Genomic DNA, 14,047 nt, shown 5'->3' on the forward strand with positions numbered 1-14,047 from the left:
TGTTCCACAGTGCACATTGCCAGAAGCAGATCCCAGGACAACACAGCTGTACCCCCCAGGTGATCCACACTGCACATTGCTGGTTGCATGCCCAGGTCAGCTCCAGCTCTCCCTGCACCTGCCATACAGGCCAGCTGTAGGACCAGTGGGCAGATGGCAGAGTGAGCCATGCTCCAGATCCTAGAATCCGCAAAGCCTGGGCACCATTGGCAGGGAATGTGATGGGCAATGCAGGCTCACAGCACATTTGACCCAGTCCTACCGATGGCAACAGAGTCCAGGACAAAGTGACCTCAGCTGTAGCAGTCTGGCTCTCCTGCTTACCCCTTCCTCAGCGCCAGGCTCCCAAGAAGCAGCCTCCTCAGAGCCCCCTTCACCTCCTTGTTCCTGAGGGTGTAGATGAGGGGGTTGAACAGGGGTGTGACGATGTTGTAGAAGAGGGTGAAGAACTTGCCCTGCTCCTGCGAGGCACTGCGTTCAGGCTGCATGTACATGTAGATGATGTTCCCATAGAACAGGGCCACCACGGTCAGGTGGGAGCCGCAGGTGTTGAAGACTTTGTGCCTCCCGGAAGACGACCGCATTCTGAGCACGGCACCCACGATCTGGCTGTAGGAGACCAGGATGAACATCAGGGGGCACAGCACGATGCCCACGGCCAAGATAAACACAGCACCTTCCATGATAGAGGTGTCCACACAGGCCAGGCGGATCAGGGCCGGCATCTCACACAGGAAGTGGTCCACACGTCGGTTCCCACAGCGAGGCAAGCTCAGGGTCACAGGAGACATGGCCAGTGAGTTGGCCACCCCACAGCCCCAGGCCAGGGACACCAGGCCCAGACAGACCCTCGGATTCATGATCACCAGGTAGTGCAGGGGCCTGCAGATGGCCACAAAGCGGTCATAGGCCATGACGGCCAGCAGCAGGCATTCCACACCGCCCAGTGCCAGGAACAGGAAGAGCTGCAGGGCACAGCCTGCATAGCTGATGGTCTTGTCACGTCCACTCAGGTTGTAGAGCAGCTGGGGGATGGAGCTGCTGGTGAAGCTGAGGTCCAGGAAGGACAGGTGGGTGAGGAAGAAGTACATGGGCGTGTGCAGGTTAGGGTCCAGCCGCGACACCAGGATGATGGTGCTGTTGCCCAACAGGGTGAGGACGTAGGCAATGAGGATGACCACAAAGAGGACCCTCTCCAGGCTGGGGCGGTCAGAGAATCCCAGCAGGATGAACCCCCCGTGGGTGCTGCTGTTAGACGCATCCATGTCCCTGCCCAGAAGCTGGGTTCTCTTACACACTGGTTGAGTGTCCCACATCAAGACTGTCTTATTATGTGTCATGCAGCAGCAGAGTCGTTTTGATGACATATTGAAAGAATGCAGTCTACCTCAGAGTCTGGAGAACTTCAACAACCATGATCAGTCCATGCTGTTGGATGTCTGCCTGTCTAAGCTTACAGGATTAACCTGTAACCACATAGGAGCAGATGGTTTCTCTGAAGAAGTGTCTCATGGGGGAAAAGGTGATTTATATGTAAGTGGCTTTCAAACGTCAGGAATGTCCTCATATTAAACTGACCTGATGGAACCTCAATCAAATGTCAGGCTGGTCTCTTTTTGACATTTACGTATTAGAAGAGTCGTAATAGCCAGTTCTTAGAACTGCTATTGGGGAATTCATTCATTCGCATGAACTGTTTGGTTGTAAATTGGAATGGTAATTCTGTGAAAGTTTTCAAAGATTCACTATTTTTAAACTAATACCTGCCCTTCATGGTTCATGCTACATGCCTCATTCATCTGTTTAGTATGTTTAAAACTTCTTTCAGTACAGACAGAGCGTAGGAGAGCAGCACATGGATCTGCCTTCTGCTGCTTTACTCCGCCATCAAAGCTCATGTCAGCATAACCCTGGACGCTGGGAACCCCACACAGCCGCCTCCCGGGAAGGACAAGACCCGGGGACTGCAGCCTCTAGGTGTGTGCCCAGCAAGGGGCTGGGGTAGCAGGCTGAGCTCCCCCCGGGACCCAGGCACCTCGCCTGAGGCACAAGTGTCCCACTACATGGAACAGATATTTTAACAAAAACAGCATGTCTTCCCTTAAACTTAAAATCACGTTTTTATTTTTACCTCCCTGCCCAAAATAATGCCGCAACCCAGAAGAAAGTAAAATAGAGTGTAGATACTGTGAGCAGCATTCTTGCCTCTCTCTCTGTCTCTCTCACTCACTCTCCTGTCACATACCCCACTACTTAGACACCTGCACACACTGGAACACGTCTGCTGTGTTCAGAGCCTGTAGTCCTACGTGTGCACTTCCAGCGCCTGAGGGGGGCTGCACTTCCTGTGAGGGGCTGCACTTCCAGCACCTGAGGGGAGGGGCCTGCACTCTTTGACTGTGAAGGGAGGCTCAGGGCAAGGTCCATGTTTGCATGACCCTGTCTTTAATGTACAAGCACCAGGAACCAGCGCCATTTCAAACTTTTAGAGTGTGTGTGTGTGTGTGTGTGTGTGTGTGTGTGTGTGTGTGTGTGTGATAGAGGCTTTTCTCATTAAAAACCCTTACAGTCCCTTTCTCATTAAAAGCCCCTACAGTCCCTTTCTCATGAAAAGCCCTACAATCCCTTTGCCTGAAGTTGCTGATGTGTCGCTTTCACTGTCTGTCTCTTCCTCCTCCAAGATAACTGTCCTGTCCACCTTACTTCTGAAGCTGAACAAACTGAAAGAGGGTGAGAAGCAGGGAGAGAGGCAGGGACAGGAGGCCCAGGACAGATGGCAGCAGTCCACAGAGCCTGCTGCAGCGCTAAGGACCCAGCCGCCCAACTCTGCGAGGGACAGCGTGATAGAGGACGAGGCTGAGGTTAGGGTCCAGGTCACATGCCCCAGTCTTCCCACAGAAGCTCCCGGGACAGCTGATGCTGTGATGGCAAGGGGGACACCAGGTCTGGCTTCACAGGATCTCCTTACCAACACCCTTCAGAGGAAGCTACACAGGGCACATGGGCTTGCAGTCAGAGGCCTTCTGCCCAGCTTCCCTCCACTGAGATGCTGTTACCAACATGGGCAGCACACTGCTTCCCCTGCAGCATGCTGGAGGCAGAAGACGGGAGGTCTCAGGCTACAGAGGGGAAAGGTCCTGTCCTCCACAGGTGGACCAGAATCTGCCACCTCCGGGAAGGGCTTGGAGGGACAGCCTGGCCGAGGTTGGGGTCGGGAGTCCTGGGGATGGTGGCTGTCTCCCACTTGACATCAGCGTCCCCATGTCCTGCTCCCTGGTCCCCCCACCCCTCCACACCCCTCTGCAGCCAGCCAGCCCAGAGGCCCTGCTGAGGCACCTCTGCTGGCACACAGCAAAGCTCCCTGTGGGTCACGTGGCTTGGCCACCACTCTCCCAGCCGGGGAAGGAGCCAGCTCTCCCCGGTCAGGCTAGGGACTGGGCACCCTCACCATCAGGGTGCGGCCCTGGGTTCCTTCAGTCAAAGCAAGGGTCTCACCTCAGATGTCAATTTCTTACTTCTGCCCGACAAATTCTGGAGCATTTTCCCACAAAATCTAACGTTAAAAGAAAAAGAAAGCAGTGTCTTCACATGGTATCTGTGCCAGGCAGGTCGTCGGACAAAGGGAGTACCTAGCTGAGCCAAAGCAGCAGGAGTCGCCATGGGGTGCCCGCCTTGTTGGTCATGATCCACAGCCTTTCAGTGGCCAGGAGGCGGTCAGTAGGATGTGTGAGTGTCAGGTCAAATCCACAGGGAAGACCAGCACTCAAGCTGGGTTCCCCACATGGAGCCCACTCACCGTCTTTCCTATGTGCTGGGGCAGCCCCAAAAGTCGGAGGCCCGAAGCGGCTTTCCTGTCTGGCTGGCACACAGGGCTGCACCAGGAGAAGTACACCTGTGGGAGGAGGTGCTGGTACCTGTCCTGCTGCCCCGGCCTGATCCCCCACAGGTCCCTGCTTTGTGTTGGCAAGAGACACCTGCAGGCTGGTGCAGCCCTCCCAAGAGGAATTGGGCGGTGCCTGGGGCTGGGCCACCTCCACCAACCGCCCTCAAGCAAGTATGGGGCCTTTTGACCCCCAGGGACCTTGCAGCACCCAGGGGTGTGCCACAGCCTCTGTGCCTCCCCAGGATGATGCAGAAAACAGGGACCCTGAGATTTTGTCCCTTGACATGAAGAGGAAGAACTTCTCACAGAAGCACAGCTGGGAAGGGCAGGCATCGCTGTAAACACCGTGGTCCCCAAGCACCTGCAGACTGCTCGTTCCCAAGAGTTTCAATGCTGGGGGAGAACAGCCTGTCCTCTCCAGAGGGGCACCACGGGGAGCCACGGGATGACTGCCCTCACCAAGACTGCTGCCTGCTGAGCCTAGGGTGGGGGGACGCAAGGTGACTGGAGCATGGGTTTTTGGGAAGAGTCCAGGCTAAGCAGGACAGCTCAGGTGCCGCAGAGCCGAGGTCATCACCTAGTCAGGGCAGAGGGGTGTGCGGCATGCAGGGGTGTGTGTGGACAGACCTGAGCTCCACACACATGCAGGGCCAGCGCTCTCACATCCTCCTGGACAACGCAGGAGCAGACCCTAGGAGAGACACAGAGCAGGCTGGACGTGTTCATGCCCAGTCCCCAATGGGTCCACCCGCTTGCTGGGATGCCAGGTGTGGAGGCTGCCACTGGCTGAGCAGGCTGCTGCCCTCGGCCTACAGGTGCCCTCCTCCCGACACCCTCACTCAGCGCCTCTCAACATGCTGGGACACACTCTCAGGATTTAATGCTGCCCTGCAGGCACGGAGTCACACAGTCCATACACAAACAGGGGCTGAGCGAGCACCAGCCTCATGCCAGCATTGGAGGTGCTGGGAGGTCCGTCTGCAGCAGCTCAGAAGGGCAAAGGGAAATGAATGAATGAATAAATAAATAAATGATTAAATAAATAAATAAATAACACCACAGGAGAACACGCCGGAAGCTGCTGCATGAGGTGTAGTGGGTCTGTGGAGTGCAGTGAAGAGCTGGACCAGCAGCCTTGCGGGAGGGGGCGGCGTGGCGCACGGGCAGCAGGTCTGGAGGGAAGGGGCTCCCAAGCAGCCAGAGCCTGGGGAAGCTCCCAGCGGAAGTCAGTGACAGCCCAGCAGAGTGCACCTGCCCAGGCCTGAGGGGTCCTGGTGGACGTCGGTCGCAAACTCAGACTTCCAAAGACTCAGCGCTTGGTGGGAAGGACAGAATCATCACCACCTGTCCTTCTGCTCAGCATTTCCTGGGAAGGCTGACCATGAGACCTTCAACATGAACCAGATCTCCGAGGGGCCGTGGCTGCCCCAGGTGCCAGAACCAGCAGCTGACTGAGGGCTTAGCAGCCATCCTGCCTCTGGGTTTAGGGCCTGTCTGACCCGAAACGGGAAGAGTTCCCACGTTAAAGCTGCGACCAGGTGAAGTACGAAGCCAGGGCAAGCGCGGGCACCAAGCGTGGGTAATGCCGGACTCAGGGATCTCAGAGGCGAGAGGAGGCGGCAGGTGCGGGAGCTGCACCCGGCTGTTCCTGATCCACATCTCACAGCCGGACATGAGAGCGAGCGGAGGGTCAGCAACAAGAAGTGCCAAGCAACAGGTCAGTCAGTCAACAAACAAGGTAAGGCAGGGCCCGGGAGGCTAAGGGAGCTCTAGAGGTGACGCCTCAGGCAGCGCGCTCAGTGCCTTGGCTTGGTGGGCCTGGGGAGGCCGCTCCGCAGCTGCAGCCTCCACCCCGTGCCGTCCTCCTCCACGCAGCACTCCGGACAGCTTCCTTGGAGGTGAGGGTTGCACAGCAGGACCAGCGCAGCCAGGGCTGGACAGTCCCCGGTCTCAGGCAGGCCCCATCCCGGCGCCCACGTCCCTCAGAGGCCGCAGGAGCAGCGGAGTCCGGTCGCAGACGAAGAAGTAGGGCCGCAGCGCGCCTGAGAACAGGTGGCTGAACGTGTAGATGTGCACGCCGGCGGGCGCGTCATAGAAGGAGACTTCCCCCGCCTCGTAGTCCAGGAACACGCCCACGCAGCGGGGCCGCCAAGGGCGCGCACGGGGCACCGGGGGCGAGGCCAGCACCAGGTATTCGTCTTCCCGCAGCAGCCACACGGCCCAGACTCCATGCTCAGGGGACGGCGTGTGCTCCCCTTTTCGGGCAACGCCGTCCCGGCACACGCCCAGGCCCCACTCGGCGCCCTCGCCCACGGCCACTTCCCAGTAGTGGCGCCCTGAGCAGAAGGTCTGTAAGCCCAGCACGCATGGCCACGTGTCGAAGCGCTCAGGGTTGCCTGGGACGGCCCTCCAGTGCTCCCCATCTTGGACGCTGCGCAGGTCGGCGGTCAGCAGCAGGCTGGGGTGCGCCGTGGCAGGGTCCAACTTGATGTCCACTGCGTTTGGAAAAGGGGACATCTCGGGTCAGACCTCAGGAAGGCCACACGGCGTCCTGGCCCTGAGAACAGGCAGGTGACTGACAGGTGGCCCTTCCTGGCGCATTCCTCAGGTTCTGTTGCAGGCTGGCATGCAAGCCAGGGCTTACCCAAGGAGGCCAAGGCCATGGCGGCCGACCTTGTACAGAGCTCTTACAGCAGCTGCAGTTACAGGACCTCAGCTCTGGACCGGCAGGAAATCCCCATGGTGTAGAATCGGCCACGGTCAGCTTCGCTAACCCAGCTGTTGGCCTGGTGTCTGGGTGAGGCCTTTCCTGCCACGAGGGTATCTGAGTGTGTCTGGTGGACAGGTAGGAACAACTGCAGGGACCCAGACAACTCACCTGGGAGGGACCAGGACCCCTGATCTCCACTCACACCCACCCAAAACCACCCATCATGTGGCTGACCTCGTGACTCAAGTGTGGAGTTACAGCCCCACACCACTGCCAGGCAGCACTGGGACTGGCTTCTGCCTCCCAGGAAGCCCAGCCTGGCCAAGGGACACCCTGGGCCAGGGGCCAGCTGATCCCACAGGCAAAGTGGTACATACCCCAGAACCTCCTCAGCATGTCCCTCAAGCCAGGGATGCGGCACAGGGTCCTCAGCTCCATGGGCACAGTCTCCAGCTCCAGTGGGGCAACGGCCTCACCTCTGGGTAGGCACAGAAGCAGCACGGCCACAGGTGGGCACCAGCAGGGCCCCTCAGCCCTCTGGCCTCCCTCCCATAGGGATGCCCAAGGCCAACATACCTGCTCAAGGCTCCTCCTACTCCCTGCAAGTGAAAGGGGACACACAGGGTTCAGACCCCAGAATGGCTCCGTCCCCAGGACGGCTCTGTGCCTAGGACAGCTCTGACCCCAGGACAGCTCTGTCCCCAGGATGGCTCTGTGCCTAGGACGGCTCTGTCCCCAAGAATGGCTCTGTCCCCAGGATGGCTCTGACCCTAGGACGGCTCTGTGCCCCAGGACGACTCTGTGCCCCAGGACGGCTCTGTCCCCAGGACGGCTCTGTCCCCAAGAATGGCTCTGTCCCCAGGATGGCTCTGTGCCTAGGACGGCTCTGTCCCCAAGAATGGCTCTGTCCCCAGGATGGCTCTGACCCCAAGACGGCTCTGACCCCAGGACGGCTCTGACCCCAGGATGGCTCTGTGCCTAGGACGGCTCTGTCCCCAGGACGGCTCTGTGCCCTAGGACAGCTCTGACCCCAGGACAGCTCTGTCCCCAGGATGGCTCTGTGCCTAGGACGGCTCTGTCCCCAAGAATGGCTCTGTCCCCAGGATGGCTCTGACCCTAGGACGGCTCTGTGCCCCAGGACGACTCTGTGCCCCAGGACGGCTCTGTCCCCAGGACGGCTCTGTCCCCAAGAATGGCTCTGTCCCCAGGACGGCTCTGTGCCTAGGACGGCTCTGTCCCCAAGAATGGCTCTGTCCCCAGGATGGCTCTGACCCCAAGACGGCTCTGACCCCAGGACGGCTCTGACCCCAGGATGGCTCTGTGCCTAGGACGGCTCTGTCCCCAGGACGGCTCTGTGCCCTAGGACAGCTCTGACCCCAAGAATGGCTCTGTCCCCAGGATGGCTCTGTCCCCAAGGACGGCTCTGACCTTAGGACAGCTCTGTCCCCAGGATGGCTCTGTGCCTAGGACGGCTCTGTCCCCAAGAATGGCTCTGTCCCCAGGATGGCTCTGACCCCAAGACGGCTCTGACCCCAGGACGGCTCTGACCCCAGGATGGCTCTGTACCTAGGACGGCTCTGTCCCCAAGTACGGTTTTGATCCCAAGGATGGCTCTGTCCCCAGGATGGCTCTGTCCCCAAGGACGGCTCTGACCCTAGGACAGCTCTGTCCCCATGATGGCTCTGTACCTAGGACGGCTCTGTCCCCAAGAATGGTTATGTCCCAGGATGACTCTGTCCCTGGGCTGGCTCAGGCCAGCTTATAGCCTGGGAAAGTAGTGAAGGATGGCCCAAAGCCTTGGGACCCTGTGCCCACGTGGGAGACCCAGGGGCAGTTCCAGGCTCCTGACTTTGGATTGGCTCAGCTCCAGCCATTGAGGCCATTTGAGGACTGACCAGCAGTTGGAAGATATCTCTCTCTTCTTTTCTGCCTTTCAAATAAAAATACATAAGCTGATATTTGAGACTTGGTAAGGCAAGACAGTGAATGCTGCTGAGAAAATTTAAATTCTTGCATTATTTACTATCACTTAAACAGTGTTATAAGGTGCTCCCCACTCATAAGGCAATTGGCATAACAATGATTCTAATATTGTTAATAATTTTGACTTTTATCTGATTATTTTGAGGATGAAATGAGAAGATTTTAATTAAAATGCCTTGTAAATAAAAATGCTAGTTTCTTTAAGATCCCTCACTGGTTACCAGCCATGCTTGTGGTAATCACACAGAGCCTAATGCTACCAGCTACATTCACGGAGTCCACAGTGGGTAAGGAGATGTTTCACTGATGTTTTGTCAGTGAAAAATCCGATCAGGAACCGGGGCTGAGGTGGGAGAAGGAGGCCCAGACGTTGCTTTTCCTTTCTTTTCTCCTATTTACTTGTTTTCTTTGAAAGGCAGAGAGACCAAAATAGAGCTGGAACGCGAGCTCTCAATCACTGATTCACTCCCCAGATCCTCACCAAGGCTGGACCAGGTCAATCAGAACTCCATCGGATCTCCCTCCTGGGTGGCAGAGACCTAAGTACCTGTTCGCTACCTGCTGGTCAGCGACAGAAGGCTGGAACTAGAAGCAGAGCTGACCCTGGAACCCCAAGCAAGTTGACCTTGGATATGGTACCCCAGTGGGCATCAACTGCAGGCCTTAGAGACAGCTCACACCACCCACAGCCAGTCTCTGTCCACACACAGGGCTGGCCAGCTCCAAGGCACATGGCCATCCCAGTGCCCTGTGCCTCCTCCCTCGGCCCTTCACCCCCAAGCAGAGTGAGAGAGACCCTGGGAGCCACCAGCCAGCCTGCGCTCCAGGCCTCAGCACCTGCCCACCAAGTTAACATGGAATGTCCCACTGGGCGGTGAAACACAGAGCGAGTTCCAGGAATCATGGCTGCCCAGCATTGTTCCCCGGGCCTGGCGCCAGCCACACACCAGTACCCGCCTCACCTCTAGCAGGTCAAGATCTGGGCTCCGACACCGCTGTTCCAGCTCTTCGGCCAGCTCCTTCAGGGCCTTGTTGTGCTGTGCCAGCCGGCTCTTGCTGTCCCGCAGCCTCTGCAGCGTGGCCCGCTCCTCCTCCTCCAGCCCCCGCAGCTGCAGCTGCTCCTCCATGGCCAGGTAGCCACGGTGCTTCTCAAACTCCAGCCGGAAGCGCTGCCTCTGTGCTTCCACCTTCTCCTGCAGCCACACAGAGAACCACAGCGTCATCCCCAGGGCACAGTGCCAGGGCCCAAGTCCCCGCCCCATCCCTCTGTACTTCCACCACCTCCAACCACACAGAGAACCACAGCGTCACCCCCAGGACACGGTGCCAGGGCCCAAGCCCCACAGCGTCACCCCCAGGGCACAGTGCCAGGGCCCAAGTCCCCGCCCCATCCCTCTGTGCTTCCACCTTCTCCTGCAGCCACACAGAGAACCACAGCGTCACCCCCAGGACACGGTGCCAGGGCCCAAGTCCCCGCCCCATCCCTCTGTGTGCTGGTGTCCTATGCTGTCCTCAGAGGAAGTGGCTTCCATGCCCGGGGTTGGAGAGACAGGGACAAGGGACTGTGGTCAGATCCCTTCCTAGGGCGCTATCCCTCAGTCTCCACACAAGATGGCCAAGTCGCCAGCCCACCAGCATGTAAGAGCATCACTTGTATTTGCACGAACTGCATCACGCAAAAATGAGTTCAGTCAGTCAGCTGTAACCGCCTAGTGATTTAGTCGTAGAACAAGATAGGGATAGAAAGTCAGGGACGAAGTTAGATTGGAGCCTTACATGATTGGAGCAAACCATTATTAGATTCATTATTAGATTCTATAAACGGCAAGACTTTATCTTTCCATCAAACCCAGAAGTCATAATGTGGAAATCAGGGCGCCCAATCTACACACTCCAGGTAGAACTCTTGTGGGAGGGTGGCTGACCCTCACACTCCGCTAAAGCTGAGTTCCCACACAGTAACCTCACCAGAGCATGCCAATAAAATTTTCTGGGCCCAACATGGTAGCCTAGTGACTAAATCCTTGCCTTGCATGCACCAGGATCCCATGCGGGTGTCAATTCATGTCCTGGCTGCTCCACTTCCCATCAGCTCCTTGCTTGTGTCCTGGGAAAGCAGTCAAGGATGGCCCAAAGCCTGCATCTGTGTTGGAAACCCAGAAGTTCCTGGCTCCTGGCTTTGGATCAGCTCAGCTCCAGCCATTGCAGCCACTTGGGGAGTGAACCAGCAGATGGAAGGTCTTTCTGTCTCCCCTCTCTTTAAATATGTCTTTCTAATATAAATAAATCAATCTTACAAAAAATTGCCCCTGGCAAAGAGTGCTCCTTAGAGCCATTCAAGAAGGTCAGACATGAGTTTGGGGTAGAAACTGGGAAGATGTCTCTGCAGGAGCTTAACACAGCCGGTGGCCTCAGAACCACCACGTCTGTCCTGGCCTCCTGTCTTGGCTCATGCTGACTGCAGTGTGAGGCACATGCATGTGTGCTGACCATAGAGTCCTTCCCTGCTCACACTTGCTCGCACGGAGGAAGGCGAGGCAGTTAGCGCATCTCCCGGCAGCTGTATTCCTACCTTCCAGATCACGGTCTTCTTTCCCACGTTGGCCTCCTGTGCCAAGGCCTCCTCCAGCTCCTTCCGCACATGCTCCAGGGCCCGCCGGAGCTTCACCTGTTCGGGAAGATATGCCAGAGCTGTGAAGAGGCCCAGCATTCCACCAGACACGGGGGCAGCTCAGAAGGCAGCTGCAGCAGAAGATTGCTCTCCCAGTCAGTATCTGAACAAGCACAAATGCACTTTAACACCAGACACAGTCACAGATTTGGCTATGCCTATGTTCATTGCATCCATCTTTGCAGGAATTAAAGTAATTTTTAAATGTTAAGGGCCAGAGTGATGACTCAACAGGCTGATCCTCTGTCTGTGGCACCTGCATTCTATATAGGCATTATCTGTATCCCAGCCACTCCACTTCTTACCCAGCTTCCTGCTTACAGCCTGAGATGACTCAAGTGCTTGGGCCCCTGCACCCACATGGGAGAACTGGAGGAAGCTCCTGGCTCCCAGCATTAGACCAGCACAGCTCTGGCTGCCAAGGCCATTCAGGTGCGAACCCGTGGGTGAAAGATCTGTGTTGCCTTCTCTCTTTTTGCAACTCTTTCAAGTAAAGTAAATAAATCCTTAAAAAACTAAAAGGATATTATATATTAGCAGAACAAAATATGTAAGTAAGGTGTTGAAGGATATTCAACTAGAATTGCAATTACAATGCTAAACAGATAAATACATTTTAATATTTGCCTTATTTTCTTTCATTTTTCATTTTTCATTTGAAAACGCAGAGAGCCAGAGAGAAGGAATCACGCACACAGAGATCTTCCATCCACTGGTTCACTCCCCAGGTGCCCTCAGCACCCACAGATGGGTTGACATCAGAGCAGGAGGCTCAGCCCACATCTCCCATGTGTGTGGCAATGACCTAAGCCCTGGAGCCATCACCTGCTGGGTCTACGGTGCATGGTCACAGGAAGTAGGTCTGGAACGGGACCCCAAACACTGCCGTGTGAGATGCAGGACTGAACCCCAAACACTGCCGTGTGGGATGCAGGACTGGACCCCAAACACTGCCGTGTGGGATGCAGGAATGAACCCCAAACACTGCCGTGTGGGATGCAGGAATGAACCCCAAACACTGCCGTGTGAGATGCAGGACTGGACCCCAGACACTGCCGTGTGAGATGCAGGACTGAACTCCAAACACTGCCGTGTGGGATGCAGGACTGAACTCCAAACACTGCCCAACCCTGCTCTGTTACACTTCACAAACCACCACCCGCTGAAGCAAACACTTTTACCCTCAAGGTCCCATACACAAAGTGTTCCCAGTGGTGGCACCCAAGGGGGAAAGAGTGGTGGTGCTTCCAGGGAAGCCCCGTGCACTTCTGCCGGTAGGGAGCAGCTCTGTGCAGAACAGCTGGCAGCACAAGTTAGGCGGCAGGGCAAGGCAGCAGCTTTGGAACAACAGTGAGAAGGCAAGTCACAGAAGCATGACTTAGCACCTGCTGCAGGGTAAACTCTTCACCCTAAGTTTTACCTGAGAGAGCCAGGAAAGCAAGCTGGCACTTGCTGAAAGGACAGTCAGAGAGAGTGCCTGGAGGAGCCGGGATTTAGTCGATGGAAACAGAAATCAAGAAGGACAAGCAGCCAAGATGCAAGTGGGGGAGATGGGGGAGCAGCCCAGTCCTGCTCTGGAGCACTCACTCACATTGGCACTGGGAGGAAGGTTCTAGATGCGTCAGGCTGCTGCTGAGATGGAGGCTCCCAACCCTAACCCTATCCTTAACCCTAACCCTATCCTTAACCCTAACCCCTGGCTCCAGAAGCGCTACAGCAGGAAGAGCTGCTGCAAGGCCAGGCTCAAGCCTATTCCCTATGTACTAGACGCGCCACTGAGTCTGCTGGGGTGGCCAGATTCTCACCGTCACCTCCCTGCTCCTGTACCCCTGGGAGGACTTCTCCCTGGTGCCGTCACTCCCAGGGGCAGAGGGGCAGCCCCGGGAATGCCCAGCCACCAGGTCACCTGAGTTGCACACAGTCCTGGGCAAAGCCACATACAGTACCACAAACCTGAGACCCCCAGCAAGAGGTCCCCACAGACGCACCCCTATGACCTGGAGCTTGCAGGACGCCCCACCTTACCCCCGGGGGGAGAGGCAATTGCAGGACGCACCACCACTATGTCCAAAGGCTGGAGGGCCTAAGTGAGCAATGGCCAGCCCGCTGCAGAGCGTCCACCTCCCAGAGCAGAGAACCCCGGCTGATCCAGAGGCTGGGTCTGACCAGCGCAAGCGAAGCATTGTGGGAGTCCTCAGGTGGTGAGCGAGTTCTGGACGCCTGCGTGAGCCTCACCTGGTAGCAATTGGCGGCCGCACCTGCTGAGGCCCCGGCTCCCCAGCACTGCATGACCCTCACCTGGTAACGCGCAGCCGCCTCGGGCAGCGGCGCTGAGCGGTGGCCCCGGTGCTCCGCGGCCGCGCACACCCAGCACAGTGCAGTGCGGTCCTCCTCGCAGAAGCGGCTCAGCGGCTCCCCATGTCGAGCGCACCGCCGCGCCCCCGCCGGGATGGCCGCCAGCCCCAGGCGCCGCACGCTGTCCACTAGCCCGGCCAGCTGCCGGTTGGGCCGCAGGCTCGAGGGCCTGAAGGGGGCCCGGCACTGGGGGCAGGCGTAGACGCCACCGCGGGCGCTGTCTGCCTTGTCGCACAGCTCGGAGATGCAGGCGCGGCAGAAGCTGTGGCCGCAGTCCACGCTGACTGGCTCCTGCAGGAAGTCCAAGCACACAGGGCAGCGGGCCTCGTCGCGCAGCCGGTCCACGGATTCCCCCGAGGCCATGCCGTGCGCTGAGTCACCGCCACCCTGACTCTCTGGGCCACCCTGGCCTGCTGCTCTACCCTCACTTCCCGAAGTCCCCGCC

The 14,047-nt window shown here is 57.6% G+C and overlaps 2 protein-coding genes across 3 annotated transcripts; both read right to left on the minus strand.

Annotated features, from left to right (window-relative positions):
* Positions 1-320: 320 nt before the first annotated feature.
* Positions 321-1,265, minus strand: LOC121152819 (olfactory receptor 2W3-like). The gene has a single exon (XM_040974981.1). The coding sequence runs from the start codon at positions 1,263-1,265 to the stop codon at positions 321-323; it is 945 nt and encodes a 314-aa protein (XP_040830915.1).
* A 3,965-nt stretch (positions 1,266-5,230) lies between these two features.
* TRIM58 (tripartite motif containing 58) lies at positions 5,231-14,047 on the minus strand. 2 transcript variants are annotated; one of them, XM_040973461.1, is made up of 6 exons: positions 13,546-14,047; positions 11,149-11,244; positions 9,539-9,769; positions 7,170-7,192; positions 6,971-7,071; positions 5,231-6,378 (listed from the first exon to the last, which is right to left on the minus strand). In XM_040973461.1, exons 1-6 carry the CDS (start codon positions 13,963-13,965, stop codon positions 5,834-5,836), a joined length of 1,416 nt encoding a protein of 471 aa, XP_040829395.1. In that variant the 5' UTR covers positions 13,966-14,047; the 3' UTR covers positions 5,231-5,833. The 2 variants fall into 2 exon arrangements, with proteins under 2 accessions (XP_040829395.1, XP_040829405.1); XM_040973471.1 differs by lacking the exon at positions 11,149-11,244.

Source organism: Ochotona curzoniae, unplaced genomic scaffold (genome assembly GCF_017591425.1).
Source record: "Ochotona curzoniae isolate NIBS_2020 unplaced genomic scaffold, NIBS_Ocur_1.0 contig_1, whole genome shotgun sequence".
NCBI classification, from domain to species: domain Eukaryota; kingdom Metazoa; phylum Chordata; class Mammalia; order Lagomorpha; family Ochotonidae; genus Ochotona; species Ochotona curzoniae.